This window comes from Apostichopus japonicus, chromosome 17, assembly GCF_037975245.1.
Source record: "Apostichopus japonicus isolate 1M-3 chromosome 17, ASM3797524v1, whole genome shotgun sequence".
NCBI classification, from domain to species: Eukaryota; Metazoa; Echinodermata; class Holothuroidea; order Aspidochirotida; family Stichopodidae; genus Apostichopus; species Apostichopus japonicus.
In genome coordinates this window covers 14455317-14481520 of record NC_092577.1, presented here as the reverse complement: position 1 = coordinate 14481520, position 26204 = coordinate 14455317, and the positions used below count along the sequence as shown (strand labels likewise).

General features: G+C 36.3%; 1 protein-coding gene across 1 annotated transcript in view; it reads right to left on the bottom strand.

Moving 5' to 3' along the window:
- The window catches only part of LOC139984203 (DNA mismatch repair protein Msh6-like), a 43843-nt gene that overhangs the window by 13885 nt on the left and 3754 nt on the right, over nt 1–26204 (bottom strand). The window contains exons 3-22 of the mRNA XM_071997996.1: nt 23133–23335; nt 22570–22704; nt 21824–21933; nt 19835–20200; nt 17680–17765; nt 16829–16916; nt 15860–15919; nt 14499–14573; nt 12837–12972; nt 12020–12085; nt 10658–10809; nt 9578–9649; nt 8512–8743; nt 7262–7464; nt 6590–6762; nt 5713–5811; nt 4878–4958; nt 3914–4009; nt 2158–2254; nt 981–1136 (exon numbers count right to left, since the gene is read on the bottom strand). Coding sequence (XP_071854097.1) covers nt 981–1136; nt 2158–2254; nt 3914–4009; nt 4878–4958; nt 5713–5811; nt 6590–6762; nt 7262–7464; nt 8512–8743; nt 9578–9649; nt 10658–10809; nt 12020–12085; nt 12837–12972; nt 14499–14573; nt 15860–15919; nt 16829–16916; nt 17680–17765; nt 19835–20200; nt 21824–21933; nt 22570–22704; nt 23133–23335 — 2686 coding nt within the window. The remainder of the gene's footprint in view (nt 1–980; nt 1137–2157; nt 2255–3913; nt 4010–4877; nt 4959–5712; nt 5812–6589; nt 6763–7261; nt 7465–8511; nt 8744–9577; nt 9650–10657; nt 10810–12019; nt 12086–12836; nt 12973–14498; nt 14574–15859; nt 15920–16828; nt 16917–17679; nt 17766–19834; nt 20201–21823; nt 21934–22569; nt 22705–23132; nt 23336–26204) is intronic.

Below are 26204 nucleotides of genomic sequence, written 5' to 3'. Positions count from 1 at the left end.
TATGGATAGGTTAAAGACTCAATTGTGCTATCCCAGAGCATTAAGATGTTATGGATAGGTTTACAGACGCAATTGTGCTACCCCAGTACATTTAGATGTTATGGATAGCTTAAAGACACAATTGTGCTACCCTGTACATTTAGATGTTATGGATAGCTTAAAGACACAATTGTACTACCTTGTACATTTAGATGTTATGGGTAGGTTAAAGACTCAATTGTGCTACCCCAGTACATTTAGATGTTATTGATAGGCTAAAGACTCAGTTGTGCTATCCCAGTACATTTAGATATTATGGATAGGTTAAAGACTCAATTGTGATATCCCAGTACATTTAGATGTTATGGATAGGTTAAAGACTCAATTGTGATATCCCAGTACATTTAGATGTTATGGATAGGTTACAGACTCAATTGTGATATCCCAGTACATTTAGTTGTTATGGATAGGTTAAAGACTCAATTGTGCTACCAAGTACATTTAGATGTTATGGATAGGCTAAAGACTCAATTGTGCTACCCCTGTACATTTAGATGTTTATGATAGGTTAAAGACTCAATTGTGCTATCATTACTTTGAATCATTCCAAGCTTCACAGAGTTTTATTTTTTTTCTATGAGAATGAAAATTACTGCTACAGACTAAATGTGACATCCAACCCAGTGGTGTAACCATATGGTAGTAGAGGGAGGGGAAGGGAGAAATAGTGCACCCGCACAGACATTTCAGGAATGAAACCGAGTTACAAAAATCAGCAAAAGAGAAATAAATTGCCATGATATATATGATGCCTGATCGGCAACTTGTTTTGTTTTCGCTTTGTCCCTTTTAAGGTTGTGGAACTGCTACCTTGTTTTTTCCTCATTAGCCATATTATGCATAGAAATGTTTAGTTGAGCATTTCAAGATCACATTACCCAAAGGCTTGCAAGGTTACAGTTTACCAAATTGTCAGAAAATAAAGAGGCTGAGAATCTTACAGAACATCCTAATCTTCGTCGTTGTTTTTCCAAGTACTCGTCAAACTTCCTCTGTGTTGCTTTGATGTCACGCAAAGCTTCATCGTAATCTTCATCAACTCCCGGTCTCGGAACGATCGCACCGGCATCTTTGGCCTTCTTCTTGTCGAATGCATTCTGAAGAAGGAATGCAAGAAAAGACATTACCAGATTTAATCATAATTTATCAATAGAAAGTTCACATAAACTAACTTCAATAGAATTATTCTACTAATATTTGGGGTAAAACTTTATTGGCCAGTGAAGTATTGTCACTTATCTTCTTACAGAAGATGTTTAATAAGATGTTTAATTCTGCTTTTTGTCTTGTGTTGTTGTCAAGTATACATATCTAATAGAAGTTAGCAGCCACTAACAGCAAACCTAAACAAACATACCATTCTTAAGAATAGAGGGCAGCAATGCTAAATAAGAACTACTTGTAATAATCAAAAGTAATATATGTCATAATACAACAGCCAGTAGTCAATATGTGAACACTTGATGCGAGATGTGAACACAGGATGTGAACACTAGTAGTGAAGATGTGATCACATAAAAACTCAACATTTTATCAATGTTGCCAAACAGATTTGTGATATTATTTAAGAAGATATAAGAGCAAACACAGAAGGTCACCACAGATTTTTTTTAAATCACAATGAATGTCTAATTATCCCCTTGACAATAGACACAGTGTAATGTTGTATTTTAGTCTGAGAGTACTGGAATATTAGTACTGAATTATTTATTTATAATTTTATATGCTTATTTACAAAGTTAGTAAACTCCCTATATTACCCAACAACAAGTTTGGATGCTTGCAAGACTGTGCATTAAACAGGGTTGACAACGGGTGCAGGAAACCGGTCCTAAAATCTGTCTTATTCCCAATATATGATCAAACATTTCATATAATGTGCAACACCTACAGGTATCTACAAAAATGAATCCAAATATTGAAAACCATTACTAAGATAGGAGAGATTCCATCCAAACAGTAGAAACCTTCACCAATACTTAAATCATACATCTATCCAAACCAGTCATAAATTCTGTATTAATCCCAACATAATGTGGATTACCTATCTATAAAAGTTAATCCAAAGATAGAAATAAATTAGTAAGATATAGGAAAGAAACCTAAACCAATACTCACATCAAACAGATCCAAATGTTCCTTCAAATCCGGATACCGACCTCCCTTACTGTCATCCTCTCTCTCCAGGAGTAAACTCTGTCTAAGAATCTTTGATCTGTAAACACAACCATGTGAATATCTTCTCAACAACATGAACATCTCCTTAGCAACATGAACAACTCCTTAGCAACATCAGGGTTTTCGTTAGTAGCCGGGACCCGGGTCAAATGACCTGCTTACTGCACGTACATGACCCGGCTACTTTGCTACGCTCAGTAAAAAAAAATTAAAAAAAAAAAAAAAAAAAAAAAATGACGAAAAAAATCGAGAGGAATAAATACCCACAACCAGGTCAGGTGTGATTGAAACTGTCACAGCAGTTAACTGTTGGTAAAATCTACAAGAAGTTGAACATTAGTAGTATGGTCGAGGAGATGAGGCCGAGGGGTGGGTGAGAGTAGAGGTAGGCGAAGGGCTTCTCTTGACATACAAATTGTTGCTCAACAGAGATAAAAGCTGAATAAAAAACAGAAGGTTCTATCACAGACCTAGTTGGGTATTTTTTGGCAGTAAAATCCTACTCACTTTGTAGGTACCGTAGACCTATTATCATTTTGTTATGATCGCACTTCATTTAATGCAGCAAGTGCGACACACCCTTGCTAAGTTCGGTTCAGTGGCATAGCTACCTCCCTAGGCTCCATGACCCGAGTGTTAATAAAAAAATTCAGGAGAAAAAAAGAAAAATAGGACAGATTGAAGAAAGGGGTGATTGGGAGGGGGGCAATATCATTGACCAAACAACTGTATATTGCACCATTTTGCATCTAGAGACTTTTTAAATTGCAATTTTCCGGAGGGGGGACCCCTCCCCTTAGACCCCTCCCCCATGTCCGCGTACAGACAGTCCCGCCTACTTTTCAACTTGACCCACCTACTTCATTTCTTAACAAAAACCCTGAACATGAACAACTCCTTAGCAATATGAACAACTCCTTAGCAACATGAAATATGAGCAAAGTAACAGTCAAAAATAAATCTGCCTGTAGGTTTAACTACAAATAAGAGAGCATTGAGTTCCACTGCTACAATAAATTAACAGAAGTAAGTCTATACTTGATGGTCCACATAGTTCACTTCTGACTATCAAAGGGTTAAACTCAGAGGCAACGGGTCAGACAGTAGCTACACTCGTATTTCTGCAAAACTCTATTCTTTGTATTCTGAATGCATTAGTGCAATTCGTATCACGGAATGTTAATATTGTAGTACTATATGTATTTTTTCTACATAGTTCCGTTTATTTTTGATAGCGTTTGATAGTTCATATTTGTATTTCTATTTTACAGTGAACGACATTAAAATCACAAAGAAAAAAGGCACTATCTCTGTGTTCAAGCGTAGTTTTGAGTTTCAAATGAGTGCGAAATGAGCCTACAACTGCTGACAATCTATTCACATAGTTCACATTAACTGGTTGCAGTGTAGCAATGCAACGCAAGTAATAACAATTATCAGGAGTACTTCTGACTCTCTGTTGTATAAACAAAACGATGTCAGATGATAAGACCTAAGACATATCTTTCTTGACCTGTAAGGTTATGCCCCTAACCAGCTGCTCCCCAACTTTCCCCTCCCAAACCTCCAGATATTAGATAGAAGAGCAGTAATTTTTTCTCGACAAACACGTAAAACTAGGCAAGTTAATATATATATCATAAAAGACAGGGCAACTTTTATTGTCATTTCATTTAGAATGTCTCGCATCACTTACTTAAATTTTGGAGCTCTCTTTTGAAATATTTTGAGAATGTCTCCTGCATCCTGGAAACCATCGAGTGTAGTCAGGAAATCAAGAATCTTTCGCTTTCTGTCAAGAGAGGTAAAAGATGTAATTTTCATAATCAACGTTTTGGTTTCTGTCATAGTATGTTAAGCGTGAGCAAGGAAGGGTTGTATCAGCACATGGTGATTGAGCTCAAAACTATTGTTGTACTGTTTATAGGTTAAATTGCATGATTCTCTTATTCAAGTGGGACGTGGGTGAACTAGACCATTCTCTGGTAAAGGTTAATTAAGTTTTTGTGCATGTTTAAGCATGGTAAGGACAGATTGAAAGACAGATTCAATTTAAATGTATCCCTAAAAGGATAAATAAATGATCAGAATGATAAAATATAAATAGAGTACATAAAAAAATAAAATAAAAGTGTTCTAGAAAAAGTAATAACAGAAAATAAAAATGTACAAAAGGAAATGATGGCCAAAACATGCATGTAAGATTGAAAAGAGAGGGAGATGGTAAATAACCATATAAACATGAAAGAATGGCAGAGACCTATTCATTAAAACGATTGTTATATAACTTTGAATACACTGCATGATCAGAGAATATCTGTGTCGGTTGGTTGCGGCAGACGGGTGTCTCATCCGTCCACTACCAGGGATTATTATACTGTTAAAATCCATATTTATGAGGGGGGCGTGTTTATTATCACTTAAAACAGAATGAAGATACTACTGCTTTGTAGTATATAACATCATGTTATCCACCATGGTGTCATCATACTCCACAAATAGACAGAGTGCATACAATGGCTTCAAATATTTGTAGATATGTATTGCTGGCTAATTTAATTTTTAAGGTAAAATCATTACTTTAGATTAAAATAATCAGTCAACCGAAACAAAAAATATCAAAAGCAATAGAACGTCATTGCCAGGGTGAATTAACTCACCCATAAGTAGCATCTTCAAAAAATATAGCTCTGCCATCGGGATGATCCTCACTCTTCCGAAGAGATCCAAGGCTGTGTATCCTGGCAACAAAATTAGGAAATTCCAAGGTAGTTATTAGGTCGGGCATAAAAAATACTTTATTTAGAAGGGGATCCCCATGGATGGAGTCGACTGCTGTGACAGAATTGCTGGAAAATTTGGCATTTTTAGGTCAAAACCCCATCCTCATAGTATTTTGTATGTCAAAGATATATATAGTTTTAAATTGGTGGTATTTAATGAATGCATCTGGCAACAAAGAATGACAGAAGTCATGTGGGCAATTGAGTTGATATTTATCCTTTTTAAAATTAAATGATTTATCCACAGAGCAAACAATAATATTTCTGAAAAATCAATTTTCAGTTTGATGAAATTCTCAATTACAGATGACATCGAAAGCTATTGAACTATTCCCATAAAACAGAGGAATCCACATTCAGCTATCCGATATGGTTACACACAGAATGAGTCGAGTGATTTTATTAAGTAACCTTTCAAGTAGATGTTTATATAACCTACATCAAATCTTCTCTTGTGAATGTAAGCAGAGAAGGGATAAAAGTCCACTGAGGAGCACTTGCTCATTGCCTAGGGATATGAGTCTGGTGATATTATTTTCACCACACCTTGTTTCGTGTTCTGACGTCTTCAGAAGGTTAGTTAGAGCTATGCAACCTCAACTATAAACAGTCATTTTTCTTAGATAATATGACTACTGCAACTTAAGCAATACTTTAATACATTCTGCTATGCTTAAAGTTTGAGACAAAGCTGCTTTAAAAGGGGACTTACTTGCTGAGAAACCTCTCCAAGTCGGGCAGCTTCTTGAGAACTTCAACAGCTTCCGTGACTTGATCTTGGTGTTCCATCAAGTCCTCAACTGCATTGAGTCTGAAATTAAGCATCAGTAGATGAAAATTTGTATAGAAATACTTTATACATTTTTAAATTAACAGTTTGGAAAGATCAAAGACAGAAAGAAGGAAATGAAAATAACCTAAAGGCACTGTACCAAGGTTTTTTCTGATAGTTCAACAGTGTCCTTGGAAACTAAAGCACATAAACACCCTCTCTTTACTTAAAGGAATAACAAAGTAAACAAATCAAAAACAAGATTAAATGGGTTTCTCTTTAAAACTTTTCTAACCCTAAATTTGAGTCCATCGTCAAGGATTATGTAAGTATTAAGTAAGTTAATGCTAACATTTTGACCTTTGACACCTCATCATCCATTGAACCTTCTCTTTAATATCATCTCAATATTTTAATACTGGTTTCAGACAAAAGGTAAAAATTATTAAGATACAAATAAAGAACAATACCAAAAATAACTATTCCTTCAAAATTAACAGTATTTGAGATAGTTTGCCACAAACTACATTTGCCCTCAACAAAAATAAAAACAGGAATGTAATTTCATCACTAAAAAGACACTTTGTATTTGGTTTTACTTCCACATTAATACCAGTTCCTATAAAGAAAGGACTCAGATAAAATGGTCAAACTCTGGTGTCAGATTTTGATTCTTCCCTTTGTGCATTCCCTGTTTACCCAGTCATAAAGGTATTTGCTGGTCACTCTGTGATCACATCCTGATAGAGAAATTTCATGAACTGCTGACAGGCAAAAAGGTCTGGCCTGTTGGCTTATAGCTAGTTATTGTTCATACCTATCATTAATTGAGTTGGGGTTACAGAGAGGTGCACAAAGCCACTGTCTAAATAGCCGTTTTCCAAACGGGGTTGAACATCGGTCAAGGCGCTCTAGTAGAGTTCCATCCTGATCTCCTGTTAGGCTATTTTGCAAAATTTCAAGATTTGAGAGAGAAATTCCATCCAGAACCTGTGAATTTAAGTAGAAGCAAAATTACTAATGTAACACTGGTTTGAATCAAGTTTGAATCCTTTACAATATGAGGTTTTCACTATAACTTGTAGGAAAAACTATCATCATCATAGTCTGTTACCCTGGTAGCTCATAGAGAAGATGTGTAAGGATAGCTTATTTTCAAGCTACCTTATTTTCAAACTGTACCAAAGTGAGGAGACAATCATAAGAATTCTACTGCAATTGCTACTCCTGCAAATCACAGCTTTACGTTCTCAGAGCAAGTTTGAACCAAGAAAAGAGATCCTTGTCAGACTGTGAAATATCATTGCTTGATAGTCAGTCTGAAGTGGTCAAGAAATGTGTCTGGGTGTGTCTGTGCAAGAGGGAATGGGGTTAGAGGAATTATTGCCCTACAAAGGAGAAAAAACTGGCTAATTTTCACGTTTGTTTTGTTGTGTCTACTTTTTAACAGGCAAGAGGAAAGGAGGGAAAATTTTAATATTGTGCTTACTAAATGTTGTCTTGTCTTGGAAAAAACAGCCTCGTCAGTTTCCTTAGTAACATGTTTTGTATCTAGTGGGCGGTACTCTTCAAAGCTACACATTGATAGCAGTTCCTGTTCCAGTTTGCATTCCTTGAGATACCAGATGCAGGCACCAAGAGCTGATAGGGCCAGTTCATACCTACTCTTTGGTGTCAAACCAAGAGAATCACCTGTTGAGAAATTATCATCACAGATGGTTTATCATCATTTATAAGCAAATCTCTTGATGTTAAGTCTTAAGAAGGAAAAATTTGTTAAGTACCGAATTGAATGAAAGATAAAAAGGCTGGAGAAACACACAATCTTCCTTAAAATTAGTCACAGTTGCAGTACAAGTAAAACAGCATGAGTATAAATACAACAGCATGATTAGAGTACAACAGCATGAGTTTGAGTACAACAGCATGAGTACAAGTAAAACAGCATAAGTATAAATACAACAGCATGATTAGAGTACAACAGCATGAGTTTGAGTACAACAGCATGAGTACAAGTAAAACAGCATGAGTATAAATACAACAGCATGATTAGAGTACAACAGCATGAGTTTGAGTACAACAGCATGAGTACAAGTGAAAATGCATGAGTACAAGTACAACAGCATTAACATGAGTACAAAAGCATTAATACGAGTAAACAGCATGAGTACTAGTACAACAGCATGATTACGAGTACAACAGTATAAGTACAAGTACAACAGCATGAGTACCAGTACCAGTATAATCTCCCTTGGTATGAGTAATAAGGGCATAAGTACAAGTTTCTATAAGCATGAGTACACATTGTTACTCTTGAACTAGAATATATACTATAATTCTAAAATTCCCAGAGAATTCATGGCTGCAAGTTTTTCAATGAAAGTTACAAATTTGCTAGAACATGACACAGGCATGTTAAATAAAGTCTACAATGACTGAATAAAGAATCCAGTTATATCATACTGTACTTAATATGTGCTTTTACAGGGTCACGTGCAATGCAACAAACAGTTAGAAAGCCTAAGCTGTCAACATACAACACATATTTACACACATACAAATCAATTCTTAGGCAAACATACTTTGTTCTTTAGAAACAGTCAATAAAGGTTACAAAACTCAAGGTTTCATGTTAGCAACGAAATACATGATTTATTTTAGGCATATTTCGTTGGAGAGGAATACCACAAAATAAAAAAATTTCTCCCTCGTATTTTGCTAAAATCTAAGAACACTGACCCTCTGAAACCATCTTTTTGATAACGTCTGGCCAATTTTGGATGTTGTCATCTGCATCTTTCTTATCTTTCACTGTATCTTCGAAACAATTTTTATCTGACAACACCTTCAGGGTTTTTTGAGCACTCCAGAATTCACTGCCAGGTACCAGTTGGTCTTTCAGCACAGAGAGAAGATTATTTTGAATGATCTGATGAGACTTCTGTGACAGTTTCCCTCTTTCTAGTAAAACCTTCAACAAATGACAAGAAAACAGATAGTGCCGGTAAAATGGGCACAAAAGGTACTTAGAAAGAAACAAATAGTTTCACAAATGCCATAAGAACTTTATAAATACTACAATCTATCCCCCACTCACATTAATTCACTATGAAAGTTATGTACAGTATTGATTCACTAGCAATTTGACTGAAGCTAAAATGAAACCTTTTTTCCCATATCCACCAGATGCTGCAGATTAATGATGTACCTAAGACACCTCTGGGGCAAAAAAGCAAATACTACATAACATAGAATATAATAGATACAAAGTTGTGCTTTGCATAATGTTCATGTTAAAGATAGCATTTCATCCCAGCAAATCTACATTTACAGTGAGGTAAATTTACTGTTTCCTATAGGTACCCTACTTTTCGCACTTCCCCCTATGGGGAACGCTGCTTTGCTAGATCAGCTCCACAGCTCTGGAACAATCCAGCATGTGTCAACTTTCCAGAGAAGAACTCAAGATGTTCTTATTCATGAATGCGTATCCATTTGTTTAATAACTGTTGTGTCCATTTTGGGTACTTTGCTCCTGCAGCACTTATGAGCAGTTTTTTTAACTGGATAAAAGCGCTTTACAAATTCTTATATTATTATTATTATTATTATGATTATCATGAATGCATCTAAGAGAATTATGTTATAAATTACACTATAAAGTTCCACTGGCCGCAGTCATGCAGTTTTTAAAAGGTCGCAATTTACCAGCAGACTGCACTTTTCCTCATCGTTTCCTAAGTGGTAGGAAGAACCAAGGAGTAGTGAATACATCATCAATCCAAATATAAAGAAAAATATGTACCTGAGCTGGCGAATGATGAGAAATCAGTGTCCTAAATCTGGAGCTATGTCTGTCATCTCTGAACTGACCAATCTACAGGAAAGTAAAATAATAACGTCTTGGAAGTAAAGAAAAACTGTTATTATTATATTTCATATATTAGGATCATTCATGTTTCTTTAGTTTGAGCCCATTATTATTTTAAAGAAAAGAAAACAATGCAATTTAAGCCAGTTGGTTGCCATTTTGATCAGAATTTCTCTCCATATGCGTAACAATGAATTTTATTTTATGACTAATTTGTTAGCATGTAAAATCAAAAAATATATTTAAAATCTTGAGAAAATTGACTTTTTGATGGAAAGGTCAACACTTTCAACTTTACACAAATTCCTAATAGGGGTACCAAGCCAAGGTTTCCTTCTTAAATCAACCATTTAAACTTAAGATAGCCCAACCACATGTTCATACCCGGCATACAAAACCAAGGATTCCTTTCAAGAATAAACCATTTCCAAGTTAGCTCAAACACATGTTTATAGCTGGTGCACCTTGCCCAGGTTTACATTTGAAAACCGACATCAGACTAACTCAGCCCTATCACAAGTTCATAGCAAGTGAACTTCACTTAGGCTTCCCTTTGAAAGCAAACAGTACAGACAAAAACTTAGTCTAGTAACAAAGGTTCACATTAGTTGTTGCTAGTCTAGGCTGGCCTTGTATCAGAGATGGAGAATTGTGAGCTGTTAACACTTTGATTATCAGGCGATTCCTGGTTTACCAACTAAGCAAACATTACCTGTGTGATCACATAAGCATTAAGACGAACAGGTACATGGAACATCTGCTCCGTGCAAATTTTCAGGTGTGATTTTGCAACAATCACATAAAGATGATACATGAAGGTTAGACACAGAATTTAGCAAGCTATGATGTTGACTTTGGTCAGTAAAGGAAGGTGTGTGGATGGGAAAGGAGGATGGTTAAAAAGTAATTTAACTCCATAAATCTTTGTGCCTTTTAGTACATGAACAGAAGAGACGATTTCAAATGTCTTTTTGCAATCTCCTCTTACAGCAAGTACATTATAACAAAACTCACATGAAATTTGCCAATGGAGGTATCGACAAAGCAGACACCGTAGGTACTCTCTTCACCCACTGTGTCCCCCTCACTTCTCTCAGCTACTGCGAGAAGATAGCTACTCTGGCTATCACAAGAATCTCCGTCAATAAAACTGTAAGTTCTTGTTCCTGTCGAAAGGAAAGTAGAACAGGAAGTGGATTTGGTTTTTATTCAACATATTTGCTTCAAAATGGCTGCTTCCGTTGTTGCAAAATGTTGTTTCCCATATAACTTAATGATTAAATTATTATACAGTATATTAACTACAGAATATCAACTGGGAAATGATAAACAATGAGAAAAATAGAACAGAAACCTTTGGGTATAATGAGATTAGAGCCAGTGATCTCCAAAACACCAAAACAGAGAATAATTTATTGGTCAAGTTGTGTATAGCAGTCTCTGCACTTTGTCTTTTATAAGATACGTTTCCCAGGAAACAAACAGCTATAAATCTTTGGATTTCTACACCAATTTGACCATTTTATATAGCATTCTGCGATGCAATACCGGCTATTATATTATTCCCTACACAAGTCCTGTGCTTCACCAACTAGTGTATCCAGCACTTAAAGGCACTGAAGATCCCCCCAAGCCGTGTGCCCCGCTCTGAAAAGTTAACTTTTCTGTTGCTTGCAAGTGAAGTTTTCTTGTTGTCGCTACAAAATGCAGACAGTAATGAAACGTGATACCTTGTTATCTTTTATCTAGATGTCCATCGCTGCTATGTTCACTGTGTTGTGGGTACTGACCGTAGCTGTATGTATTGACTGTACACTAGTGTCTAATTACCGACGGTAGCAAGCTGTGTGTGTATGTTTGGGGATCGATGGGTGTCTAACACTTCTGTTACACCTCATTCGAAACTAGGTCAGATTACCGGCTTTGTGCCCTTTGTGTCTTCACACCCTTTAAGTGATGCAGATCTGTAAGTGACCATTTCTTTGTCAGATCAAATTGCCTAAATTTATTTGATGCACTGGCATCATATTAGTTCCATGTATGTATTACCTACATGTGTTTATATTGGATGGTGTCCAATGACACATGTGTTGATCTTGGTCAATATCTTATAATGTTTGGTTCCAACATTCAATACAAAACAAGTGCATTTAATTAAGTGGACTTTGGACTGTCACCAACAACAAAACAGTTAGTACTGCTCACCTGATAGAGCACAGCACTTCATGAGGTTACCTATTCCACTGACACCGTAGACGTAACATTAACTACCTCTTACAAACTTTAGTCAGTGGTGATAAGTCTAAAAATAGCTTAATTAACCACGAAATTACCAGAGAAAATTAACAATTTGATGTGAAATAAGTTGATTGATACCTTTGCTTGATACTCTGCAAACTTCTCTCTTCACAACTTTGTCAAACTTGGTTGCCATTCTTCCCACTGGATAAAAATAAATGAGAACAGATGCTCTGATATCTTACATGAAAGAACAAAAGGGGGTGGAGGTGGTTGGGGATGGAGGAGGAGAGCATGATGGGAGGGGGGAGGACACATACCAATAGACAAACTTGTAATCATCTTAATGTTACTGTTTTATGGCAAGCAGGCATGGGATATCTTGGTCAAATGTCAAGGCAATGCAATTAGTTTTCAGATACTTAATAAAGAAACATGAGGATACAGCAACAACAAACCTAAAATAGATTATCTTATGATAGATTATCTTATGATCAACAGAGTTAATGAGGCAAACATTGACTTTAACACAAATCCATGGAGATTGTGGATCAAATCCAGAAAATTTCCTTATCGTTCAAAGTTCAAATGTATGGAAGTGTAATGGAACTATTCTCAACAGTCTAATTAGGCTGACAATTAAAGACTGTGGATAAAGGCGGTGGCATTTAAAGCAACGAGGCTTAGCAATCCCAAGGTTCTGGGTTTGATACCCGGCCGGGTCATAGTACACAGGGCTTTTCATCCAACAGCAATCTACTGTATGGTTTTCCCATCTGAAATGACATTCTAAATTGAAAAAAAAAATCCAAACTAGAGTTGAATGTTGAATTGAAAGCCACCCGTCATGTAAGATGTAATCCATTAGCCATTGCGGGTTTCTCCCACATTTGTCGTCAGTTAAGCGTCATAAATATAACTGCTGATTATTATTATTTTTATTGTTTCTACTCACAACCTCGGCATCTCTCTTGCATCATATCTGGAGTTTCAGTCTGCTCAATCCTTGCCACTTTGTAACCCTTCTTGATCAGAGTATCGCTGTATCTACCAAAGGCGATTTCGGGGAAGCCACAGTGAGCATTCTCTCCCTGCAGATAAACCATTCATATATCAAGCTGGTATATTTCACGTTTATATACTTTAACCAAGGTAACCTTTTAAACCGAGTGAACATGACATGTCCTATTTTAAAGGTCGTGTCTATTTGCCATTGCTATTGTCAGGGATGAGCCTGGGGTAAATAAAATATCACGGAACTTTGCAAAACTGCGGTATGGGCTCCAGATTGCGTATGCTACAGTGTGTTAGGATAATAGTTTTTGTCCCCGAGGTAGAAAAGAAATCACGGATATTCCGCGAATTCGGAAAAAGCTCATGCCTGTATTGTCGAGTGGATAATGGCAAGCAATTAAACTTATTACTGGGAAGTTGTGTGGTTCAAGTCCAGAGCTGGTCCAAGCAAGATAGGTTTATCACCCAGGCAAAAAAAAAAGTTTTCCCACCTGAACAGGCCTTCCAAACTATTAAAAGTTCAAAACAAACTAAAACTGTAAATTGGATAACCACTGGATGTATGAATGTAAGTTACAAGCCATCCATCTTCTACCTCATTAACATGTGGCTTGCTTATCGTTATAAAATATAGAACTAACTTCGAGGCTAATTATTAATAAAACTAGGTCTCAATAAAATTTATGAAAAATTGATTGATAAATCTAATTTTTAATTTACTGACAGACCAATCACATGTGGTTATACAACATAAAGGGATTGTTGATTAAAAAATTATATTAAACACATGACAGAAAATGCTAAAAATGAGGAAACAAACCCATGTTATTCATTAAAAACCTAACATTAGGTTTCAAATTTGAATTTGCTTTTTTAGACAGGGTCCACTTTTGATTGAGTATTTCTAGACCACCAAATTCTTGTCTGAACAACCAAAATCAGCTGTAGAGGTTGTCCAGCGGAGGTCCAGTTGTTAACATCAAATTCAATTGCATTGTAACTAACTACCCCTTTCCCCCCTCCCAATAGATAAAAGGATAATTGCCATCAGCCCAAAGCTGGTGTTCTCCAACCTACAAATCTCTGCTACAGTCTACATATTGGTGTTCTAAGCATGAATCTACACATCTCTCCTACAGTGTACATATTATTGTTCTACTCACCAACCTACTCATCTCTCCTACTGGGTACATACTGGTGTCTAGCTATCCACAAAGCCTACACATCTCTCCTACAGTGTACATATTGGTGTCCTATTCACCAACCTACAAATCTCTCCTACAGTGTACAACCTTTAGTAATGGTCACTGTTTAACTTTTGCTATACATTTTAGGACAATCAAGTTTGTAACTAATAGCCCAACTAGTTAACCAAAATGTAAGTACTGGTTGTCCGATGCAGAACTAGCGAAATTTCTTAAAAATTTGCCCTGCATCCTCAAGGGTCGCAGACGGTTCAATAGGTAGTTTCTCTCTGGCCCTCAAGATTAATTTGTGACACCCAACCTTAACCAATCTGGTTATTTTTCTATGAGAGTCAATCTTCAGCAGTGCAACCAGTACTCCATGAAATAAGCAAACCAATCAGAAGATTTGTTCTTACCTTCATGTAAATTAAGCCAAGCTCCTTCACTCCTACCTCGGCATCCATGTTGAAAAGTTCGTAGAATTTTCCCATCTACAAAAGAGAAAATTTGAAAAGCATTTATCTTGCTCTTTATGACACTGATAAGGCCATCACCCTTCTCTACTTCACCCCATACTTTGCCCTTTGCTCACACCTCTGAGAGTGTCTGAAGCAAACATAGTTCAACAAACCAATATAAAGCACCCAGAATATGAAGTACCATCAAAGTTTCTGTCTGTTCTTGACATATTTTGTTCACAAAAGTGACCTATACTTTGAACTCTGATTACCACAAATGAATTTGAACTCCAACCCCCAAAAGCGTTATATCTAATCTAAATGGGGCATCCACAAACTAAATGAGGTTCATCCAAGACTCAATTTGTAAGATACTGTAGTTGCAACTTTATCAGACTTTGAACCTCTACAAAGCAATTCGACATCCCATCATGGAAGAATTCAAAATTTACTGTAAATGGGGTATCTGCATATTAAGTATAAATTCAGCCATTTCTCTTCTTGAGCAGTGCATCATAAACTCACCAATATGCACAAACACAATAACCATCATGATTGCATAGGCTTCAGAACAACACAACACAAACTTGCATTGAAATGCATGTAGTGTATGACAAACATCTGGTTAGGCTGTGCAGGGGCCTCTTTACCCAGCTAACACACCTAACTTAGTAACAGAGTGAAAACACTGAATGGGCATTCTACATATATAAAATTGTATCCACAACAACACTTTCAACTACTTTAACAACTAATCACATTTACTAATGTTACAATTACAAGAAAGAAAGTACATCCTACTTTAATATGATCTAGGAAATCATGATGAAAATGACTAATGAATTAATGAAATTATGCATAAAGATGATCAATTAAATCATGAATAAAGATGATCAATGACATCATGAATATATATGATCAATGAATTCATGAATATAGATGATCAATGAAATCATGAATAAAGATGATCAATGACATCATGAATATATATGATCAATGAAATCATGAATAAAGATGATCAATGAAATCATGAATAAAGATGATCAATAACATCATGAATAAAGATGAACAATGAAATCATGAATAAAGATGATCAATATCAATAAATATGATCAATGAACCATGAATAGATGAACAATGAAATCATGAATAAATATGATCAATGATATCAATAAATATGATCAATGAAATCATGAATAAAGATGATCAATGATATCACGAATAAGCATGATCAATGAACAATGAATAAAGATGATCAATGAACTATGAATAAAGATGATCAATGAATCATGAATAAAGATGATCAATGACATAAGTACCTTGAAGAACAGCACAGTGTCAAAATGTTTAGCCTTTATATCCCACCACTGACGTATCGCCTGAAAGAGACAAAAATATTTAAGAGAATCTTGAATGATGACAGAGTAGACAAGGCCTATTTGGTGCTCTGATTAGCTGGCTCAAAGTACAGTGACCATATTCATTCTTGGAAATCCACGGGCATGGTTTTGATGTCCCCCCCCCCCTCCCCACTCCCACATCCTGCCATGAACAATTAGGACACAAAGTTTTGATTGCAAGAAATTATTATTTTTTATGAATATACTGTTTCATCCGCAGTTCAACAGACCTTTCAAGTTATCGATATATTTTTCCATTAAGTAACTGAGGTATAGGCTCAGAGATATGAAAACTGTGTGCTACTACCAGCATGTTGAAAACTTCTTTCAATGAAACTCAGTCACTGCATTTTATTGGCCTTCTGTACCTATACGTGGATGGCCGTTATAATTGTGACTAGATATACAAGGCTGACCTTAGTAGATTAACGGGTAGCCTAGAGAGTCGAAGGACCATAGAATGTGAAGAGTAGGAAACCTTTATGATGTATATTCCAATGCAACATCTGCTGAAATTGTTAAATGTAAAATGCTGTCAGAAGTTGGCACATTCAAACTTTCAGATTTCTTTAGATGTTAACTAACTAAAAAACTTGAGCCCTGACAGAAGAGAAAATTTTTCGGTTTCTGCAGAGGACTTTACTTGGGCAAGTTTTTATACAACATGTCACCAATTGTGAGTTTTGCAATGATAGTAAAAAGAATTCTGCAAGGAAAACAAAGATTGTAGATGCAAGATTTCTTTTTTAACTTGTAGTAAAAAAACAGGCTTGTATGCAGGATTTTGGACGGTGCCTTTGCTGAAGACTTGGACCTTAACCATGTCAACCATCCTTGAAGACTGTTACAATTTCAGAAGTGTACGGGGAAATTTGAAAGAAAACTTACAGGAGTGCATTTGTCCAGGAAACTCTGCGGTACTTTGAGAGTTCGAGGGTCGTAGTCTTCTCTTGTCTTGAGGTGACCTTTTGCATCTCTGAAATCAAGAAAAGTATCGGTCTACATAACTAAAATAAAATACTTGCCGGCCTCTGCAGCTATAATAAGTTAATCTTAGGTATTTGGTTTAATACCCCGAGGCTTCAATCCAATGTTCAAATTATGTTATTTAAATGGAAAAAAAATAGTTCCTGACAAGATGTATGAAGCAATATTTGGGTGCCCTTTCATTATTTACTATCAGTTATATATGTGAGGGTTTTAATAAAACAATGGAGTTTAAGTTAACACAAACACCTAGTCTTCATGAGGACAAAATATTACACCATGAATGTTTGTCTTGATAGAGCATTCCATATTAAATGATGTAATATGTAGAATGGAAGATGACATGGCAGTTAAAATCTGTCCTTTATACATTAAAGTAATATTCTAGTAAGACTAGTATACTTGCTGTTAAGCAAAGCAGATACATAAAAGGTTTGAGGACATGATATTCATAACCTTGCTGCTACTATATATACGTATTAATGGTTTTGGTATATGGTGTTCATAACCTTGATGCTACTATATCTATATAAATGGTGTTCAAAACCTTACTGCTACTATATATGTATATACATGGCTATGGTGTATATGGTGTTCATATAACGTTGCTGCTACTATGGCTACATTGATATGGTGCAAATGGTGTACCTAATCTTGCTGCTACCATTGATATATACTTAGTTAATAATTAATAAACATGGTGACAATAACATGGCAAGAGTAACCCTGCATTAGTAAACACAATTACCAACCTCAGGTTATCTGGCTGTAACCATGACAACTTGTTGTGTGGGTAACTTTCATGTTCAGAATCTGTTACTTTAGACGGAGTTGACACCTGCAGAAGACAAAAAAAAATTACTTACTTATTCTACGTCTTGGTACAGCAAGTAACAGACAGTTACTCCTTGCAAACAGAACCATTTCAAAGACACAGTTGTCAACAAGATTTTAGACAGGACAGAATTGCAGTTTGAATTATTTTCCAGTGTAAGATCCATTGAAGTTTTCCTTCTGTGACATGTGACCTCACAATGCACATCACTCCACATTACCACCAATCATAGGCTGACTAGCTGCTCTGTTAACTCTCCTGCAGCACTGACCAAGCATATACAACATAAAGAGATTCCAGAAAGTTCCCATTCATGAATATTTTTGTGAATATTTAAATAGTCAGTGTTAACCTTGGCCAATTGCACTGAAGAATATTCGAATGATCAAATAACTATCAGAGTAAATATTCAAAAATTGGCAACAATTATCAGCCAGTTGGGGCAATTTCCTAATTGCTAATACCTCTCTCAACTGGATACCAATATTATGCTCTCAAAGCGTTGGTATTGTCAGTACAAACAGTTCCTAACCTTGATCTGATAGAATTTGAACATGATAGTCATACTGCTCGTACTGACAATACGAGTGCTCTGAAGCGAGACATAACACTGATTATAGCAAAAATTGTCCCAACTGCGTGCAATAATCTTAGAAGCTTGGCTTTTTCTGTTCTATGAATCTTTAAAGATTCCAACAAATCTGAAAGAATGTGAAAGCTAAACCATCACATAAATCTGATATTATTATTATTATATACAGTATATATATTTTAAATTTCATTTTTGCATATATCATTAATAAACTAATATGAGAAAGTCTCCTGGGCAATCCAACATTTCCCATTCAGTGTAATTCATAAATTATTCCTGGCTGAGTGCCAAAAATAATAGTCTCATGAATCTTAATCCATCCTTTGGTTAATACTCGACAATATTGTTTACATTAGCCAATCCAATTTGCAAGAAACAATTTTTTAAGGTAACTTAACACGACCGATGTACAGAAAGTTAGAATCAAACTTCTTTAGGGACTATAAAGCCAGAGAGTAATTTAGCATTGATGTTATTTTGCATAGCAGTTTTTGTGTCTTTCAACTTGGTTACAACTAAAATACTGAGAAAACTGTACAAAAATCATATAGTTTTACGTATAAAAACTGCAACAAATCTTGACATTTGTTTAGCACTACACCCTCAGAACTTTACATACTGGAAAAACATAAACCAAACATAATGAACATGATAAAGATCAAAGTAAACATTAAAGATAAAACATCATGATATGCTAAACATATCTTTTAAGTTTACACATTATTTCAGACTATATAATTACCAAACCTAGCGAGTTATAGTACACACAACAGCATCTTTCAATTCACGAAACTTAAGCATCTTCCTAGATGTACTCATCAAATAGAAGATTGAGGTATGCCTTTAGTATAGGCCAAGTTGGGTTTTAGGTTTAATCAGTAATGTTTGGGGTAACAGGGGGGAAGAGGGGGAGGACCAACCGGAATTAGTAAGCGGGTACCTAGGACCAAATTTTCGGTTCGTTACCATGACTACTCAACATCATCTTGTGATTCATGATACTAAGTCACCAACCATCCTGGATGTATTCATCAAATAAAAGATTGACGAGCAAAGTAATCAATGATTTCACTTGATTCTCACAACTCTTTCATTTCAAAGACAGTTCCTTTGAATAATCGACAGAATGATTATTATCAGAATTTTAGGCATTTCCTGGTTGAAATAAATAAACTAGCCTCACTAAGAAACTGAATTGCTTGTGAACTTTCAGTACTGGCAAAACGTTGAACATATTACAAGTATTGAGTTTATTCCGTGTGAGTTCATTTCTGATATCTGGAGCATCCAAAATCCTACGTCATTCCGCATGTGAACATTTTTGCACATGAAAAAGACATTAGAAGGTCTAATGAGGGAACATTCTAAATTTGAGGAGGTGTAGATATGAAAGTTCAATTATAAAGAGGAGATAGACCAGACAGGAGAACAATTAATTGACCACAACCAGTCGCCAAAGATCCTTTAATTCAATACTTACATCAGTTGCGTGAAATGCTGACAGCTTCGATTTCGTCGCAGAACTCACGACGGGAGTCGATGGGGTGGATGGCTTGCGAGCTGGGGTGGACGGCTTGTGGGATGGGGTGGATGGCTTGCGGGATGGGGTAGATGGCTTGCTGGAAGGAGTGGAAAAGTCAGCAGAAACTTTTTTGGCAGGTGTTGATGAAGGAGCAGTCCTTACTGCAGGAGTTGATGGGGTGGACGGCTTCCGAGACGGACTAAAAATGTCAGCAGCAACTTTCTTGGCAGGTGTGGATGATGGAGCCAGCACTTTGCGAATCTTTCTGCCGGAAGCGTCGACTTGCGGGGTGCTCTGAGATCCACGCTTCCTCTTCTTTGCTTTCTGCGGGGCAACAATAACCTTCAATAAGTTTTGGGGTAGATTTGTAGTACGTTGAAATACACCGAAAGCAAGTGGGTTTGAATGGAGGGATTGGGGTGAGGATGAGGAGAGGTGTCAAGGTGGTGGGTGGGGACACCTCACATATCAATTTATCTGTAAATTGATTCCAATAAAAGAGCACAATTACAAGAAGTAATACTAACTGACAATTCCCACCGCCTCATCATACCTTAACAGTTACTTTCCAGTAACTCTTAAATGTATTTATACCACAAGTTACCTTCCAGGAATTCTTAAAGGTAACCACAAGTAACCTTCTAGTACAGTCCTTCTTAAAGGTAATCGCAATTTCCCCCCAAGTTTTCAGAAGTCCTTGCCTGGAGGCTATGATCCTTTGACTTATTTCCAGACATAAAGGAAGGTTCAATACTTAGACATTTAAGATGTTTTCTTAGCAAAGCCAAAAGCAAATAAGACTTACCAGTCAAATGTGTGGCAAAATCGAAGCTTTCAGTGACCATTATTTTGACTCTCTAGCATATTTTAGGGGCAATCTTAATGACCTTTGACCTTGACTTTGCTAATAGCTCATCCGTACTGCCTCAAAAGTTCAGCATGTTACAGTTTTCAAAACTACTTTCCTAAAGCGTCTGACTCTCCAAAGTATTACAGACAAAATGAGCAGTCATCAAAAAGATATTGATAAGATGTACCTGTATCAGTGTGAGAAATGCGTCCAGTGTGGTTTTAAAACGCTTGGGAATTTGATTTTGAAAGTGAGAGACCATTATTCGGCTCGGATATATTTTGGTGCTAAGTAGATGTTTGCTTTATTCTCCAGAGATAAAATATATAAGCCCTCGACAGGGTTTTTGTTAAGAAATGTAGTAGGTGGGTCAAGTTGAAAAGTAGGCGGGACTGTCTGTACGTGGACATGGGGGAGGGGTCTAAGGGGAGGGGGTGCCCCCGGAAAATTGGAATTTAAAAAGTCTCTAGATGCAAAATGGTGCAATATACAGCTGTTTGGTCAATGATATTGCCCCCTCCAAATCACCCCTTTCTTCTGTCCTATTTTTCACAAACACAAAACAAATTCACGTTGAAGTTTCAATCACACCTGACCTGGTTGTGGGTATTTATTCCTCTTGATTTTTTTCGTCATTTTTAAAAAAAAATTTTTTTTTTTTACTGAGCAACGCAAAGTAGCAGGGCCATGTACGTGCAGTAGGCGGGTCATTTGACCCGGGTCCCGGCTACTAACGAAAACCCTGCTCGATGATTCACAGAGTTTTGTGAAGTTACTAATCTCTACAGACAGTAAGACATAAACCTAAAGAATCTATAGCTCTTCTAAATCACAAAACAGAATCAGGAGCAATAGACCAATCAAAGAAAGACTGAGCATGGAATAAGGTTGCCATAGTAACAAGATAATGTTGCTATGGTAGCAACGAATGAGGTTGCTAATCTCTAGACAGTAAGAGACATAAACTAAAAGAATCAATAGCTCTTCTAAATCACAAAACAGAATCAGGAGCAATAGACCAATCAAACAAAGACTGAGAATGGAGTAATGTTGCTATAGTAACGAGATAATGTTGCTATGGTAGCAATGAATACTACCTTAGGTGTATCCGGATCAGTCTCAGACTCAGTGATGTCTTTTTCATCGACGCCACTGCTCCCTTCAGATTCATGGTCGTCATCGTCACTTTCGGGTTTGAATTCTTCCCCTGAAAAAGGACGAAAGGAAACTTCAACTGTTGTACTGTATGTCAATCTATTAACAATCTAGGAACAGGTGTAGGACGGACTTTAAACTTAACGTGAACAGATTCGATTAATACGATCAACTTCAGAAACCAGAACATCTTTGAAAAGATAATTGAAAACCTGATTACTTTGAAATTATTTACACGATATTTCCAAATATTCATGACCTTCTTGCTATATTTGATACTAGACTCTGATTATAATGTTGTAACGTGACTTCAGTATCTTGATTCTAATTGAAATGCTTTTAAAAAGACTACTAGTCCAAATTTGTTAGATTCCAGTTGTGTAAAACATGAATATGGTTGGTTTAACAGTCTAATCATAGCTTAAAATACTTCAAAATTAGTTATTTTACAATTAAAGATTGTTTACTGGAAATGTAAATAAATGGTGGTATCTTACATTTTAGCATTCTTTGTCGAGTTTGTCTAGCTGGAATGTTACTTGCCACTCAAACGACACACCGAAACAAAATCAACCATTAAAGGCTAGTTTGAAGATAGATCTGTTTTAAAGGAAGAATGTTGTCAAGCAAACAACCTCAACAAAAACTTAGAGAATAATTCCCAAATTGTCCTTAATTTTAACTGTACCTGAACTTTCACTGTCTGATGGCATGGCCACCACTCTCCTTCTTTTAGCCTTATTCCCCGCGGCTCGTTTAGGTCTAGACTGCGCTCTCTTCTTAGATTCTGCTTCTTCAGTTGAGTCAGAGCTGCCATCTGAGCCTGAAATAAAAAACAAGGTTTGAAATATTTGAAATATTGTAAAAATTAAGAGCAAAAGGGTTTAGTTTTGCCTCAGCTCATTTTATTCCAGCGAGAGGTCATGCATGATAGAGGGCATGACTTTTTATTTTTAAATTATAGACTTTTAATTTATAGACTCTCTGCCTCAATGGGGGACTTGTGGGAACTCTTTGAGATTAAACAACTTTAAATTTATACAAGTTGTGAATTTCGACAGCATAAAAACCGACAGAAAAATCTTTGAAAACTGAACAAAGACATTTTTTTGGCGACAACTGTAAATTTAACCCAAGAAACGTAATCCTAATTAGGCCAGTTATTTCAATCACTGTTCTACAGTACTTTGCTAAAACTTCCTTCCTCTTCCCAAATTAAGAAATAAATTTGAAAGGAAGCATTTGCAATACCATCGACGACGTCCATGTCATCTTCATCTTCACTTTCTTCGTCAGACGGGATACAGAGGACGAGGTCCTTCCTCTCATCTGGAGACATCTTCATCGCTTTGTCCGCCGACCGGAGCGACTCCTTGATGTGAGCTTTCTGATTAAAGAAACGTCCCCCTGGCTGACACTCTCTGGCGGTACTGCCCTCATATTTCTCGACATATCTTTTTAAAAACAAAGACATGAAGTCATGAACACATGTAGAACAATTCGCACAACTGGTACATGTACAAAAGTATAGGCACCTTAAACAAGAGAAACACAAGAAAATAAGACAAAGGGATGGTCAGCAGTGTCTACTAAAATACATGAAAATCTTGAAAAGTTTTTGAAAAACTAACAACGAGGCAATTGGGTGGAAGAATTGAGGAGAGGAATGAGGTACAGAGGGTTGGCCAGAGGGGACGAACCATTGTGGGGTGACAGTACTTAAACTCTGGGCAAAAGTTGAGACCACTGAGTTGAATCAACAATAACATACAGTACAATAGATCTATTTCCTTCAAAGGATGAGGAATATAACAGCGTAATATACATCTCATATTACATCCTAACATGGGCAAGTTGCTGTGCATTTAAGTGGAAAGATGTTAACATACTGTAGCAGGTTTGGTATATAATTTACTGCAAGAAAAAGACATCCATGCATCTTTCAACACTTCTACACTAATTGCAATAGTACAAACTACTCCCTGTTTAATGGAGTTAAAGATGAGTGTCCTGCATATTTCACTAAATTACTCCTACTGTACTTTGAGATGTGTGAACAAACCAGCAGTGTTAAAGAACCCTCATCATTTCTATCGAATTTTTAAGTGTTTACACAGGTACCAAAAATTGGGAACCAGGTACAGTACCCGAGGCTGTTACCCGTCGGGTATCCGGGTACCCAGAAATTTGTCTATTTACCTTCTGGTATAGCTATTTTCAATAAATTGCAAATTGAATGCTATTATATATCAAGTGTATTTTTCTCTGACAATGTTTCCATGTTCAAACATGTTTAGGGATGCACCGGATCCAAATTTTTGGATCCGGCCGGAACCGGATTTTGCCGGATAGTATACACATGAAATCCGGCCGGAACCGGATTTTTTCATTACACAGAAGAAAATCATTAATAAGAAGTAGAAGTATGAAACAAGGAGCAAATCTTAGGTGAGGTAAACGCATACATTATAAAGAAGATGAAATTAAGACCCCATTTATGAGATTAAATATGACTTGAAGTGGTGTAATCTACATTCTTTAATAAAATAATTACAATATACAGTAATTGTTGACAAGCTTGATACAGTACAGTACAGTATGTAAATTTGTTTGCTGGAAAAATACTGCATACTACCTATGAAGTTTGTTTTAAAATGGGAAGCTACATTTCACAAATCTCATACTTTATACTGAATGAAAAGATTATTTAATTGTTGTAATAACACTACTATCTGGAATTAGAATTTTCTTTTATTATTCATTATTTGGTAACAAATTTTTAGCACAATATTAAACTGATGAAGGCTGCAAGAAATGATTTTACTGCAAACTGTATTTGTTGTATATAGCTTCATATTATTACAGTAGTTGTATTATTTTGGTTGATCTTTAGAAACAGTGGGTCAAACCATTGAGAAAATTAAATTAAGTTTTCCTTACTTTGAATGTTTTTATTAATTTTTGGAAATAGTTTACATTGATTTAAGTTAATACCAACACCTTTTTAAGGAATAATTCAGGCCAGATTTTGAAAAAGATCGGGCCGGATTTTGAAAAATATCCGGCCGGAACCGGATAATTGCTTACTATCCGGCCGGTTAGTCCGGCCGGACTGGATATCCGGTGCATCCCTAAACAAGTTCGTTAATTTCAATTTGCATTTGTTTCTTTCAATTAACCTGTTATTTTAAAAATATGTAGCTTTCGAAACATTTTTTAACTTCGTACAAAGTCAAAGAAAAGGAACATACACATTCAATAACAAATTTAAAGGATTCGGGTAACAAATTAGGAGTAGTCAAGGGCGGCGGAACCGGGGGGGGCACAGGGGGCACGTGCCCCCCACTTTTCCTCAGGTTAAAAATGTGCCCTTTTTCTACATAAAAATTGTACCCTTGATCACCTTATTAGGTCAGCGATATTTCAGTAAGAGATCTAATCCTAATTTAGAACTATCAGGGGTGTAGCCAGTATGTAGCACTGTAGGCCCGGGCCTATCGTTGATTAACAGACTTTATATAGAGCTGCAGCACTTTGTTGCCTGTGTTGTCACGACTGGCATTCCAAGTTCCAAAACAGCCTTTTCGATAAACATTTACTAGCTACAGTTGTATCAAAGACAATTACAGGCTATAGTTGTAACAAAGACATTTCTGGCCTATCTTTGTATCTACAAGTATCAGAAGTTGGAAAGTAAGACTACTCTGTACATGTACCTTGTTCATTTTAAATACATTATGTAGTATTGAATTACGTACAGTACTATTTTAACTTGTTTGTTTTTTGGGTTTAAATTAAAAGTGATATTGAATGAGTTGTCTCAAGTTAGCAAGAGGCCAGGGAACCAGAATGAACACTAGGGAAGGGCCATTTCCAGCCATCTGGGGGGTTTGTAAAACCAAAAATTTTCTGGTACGCTCCACGAAATCCGATGTTGGCGCTCCGCACAGATAGTTGTGCCTACAACTTTGCAAATCCTGGCTACGCCCCTAACTATATTGTGTGAGTCAAACTCAAAGCTATTTCGAATGGAAATATTTTTAAGCTCTTAACAAGAAATAAACTCTAATTCGGCAGATTCCTACTTTAGCAATTAGCATGATTTCACCTCATTTTGTCTCGAAAGAAAACTTGTTCCCTGTTTCCCAATTTGCACATTGGATATTGCAGTACTACTATGCATTTTTCCTTGGGGGGGGGGGGGGGCATTGGAGTGATGTGTATACCCAAATAAGATACTACAATAAGAGTTACGTATAAAGGGTACTAAATATAAGGCTGCATCAGTCAAATCAAATTTCTGCAAAGTGCCCTTTGAGGTTG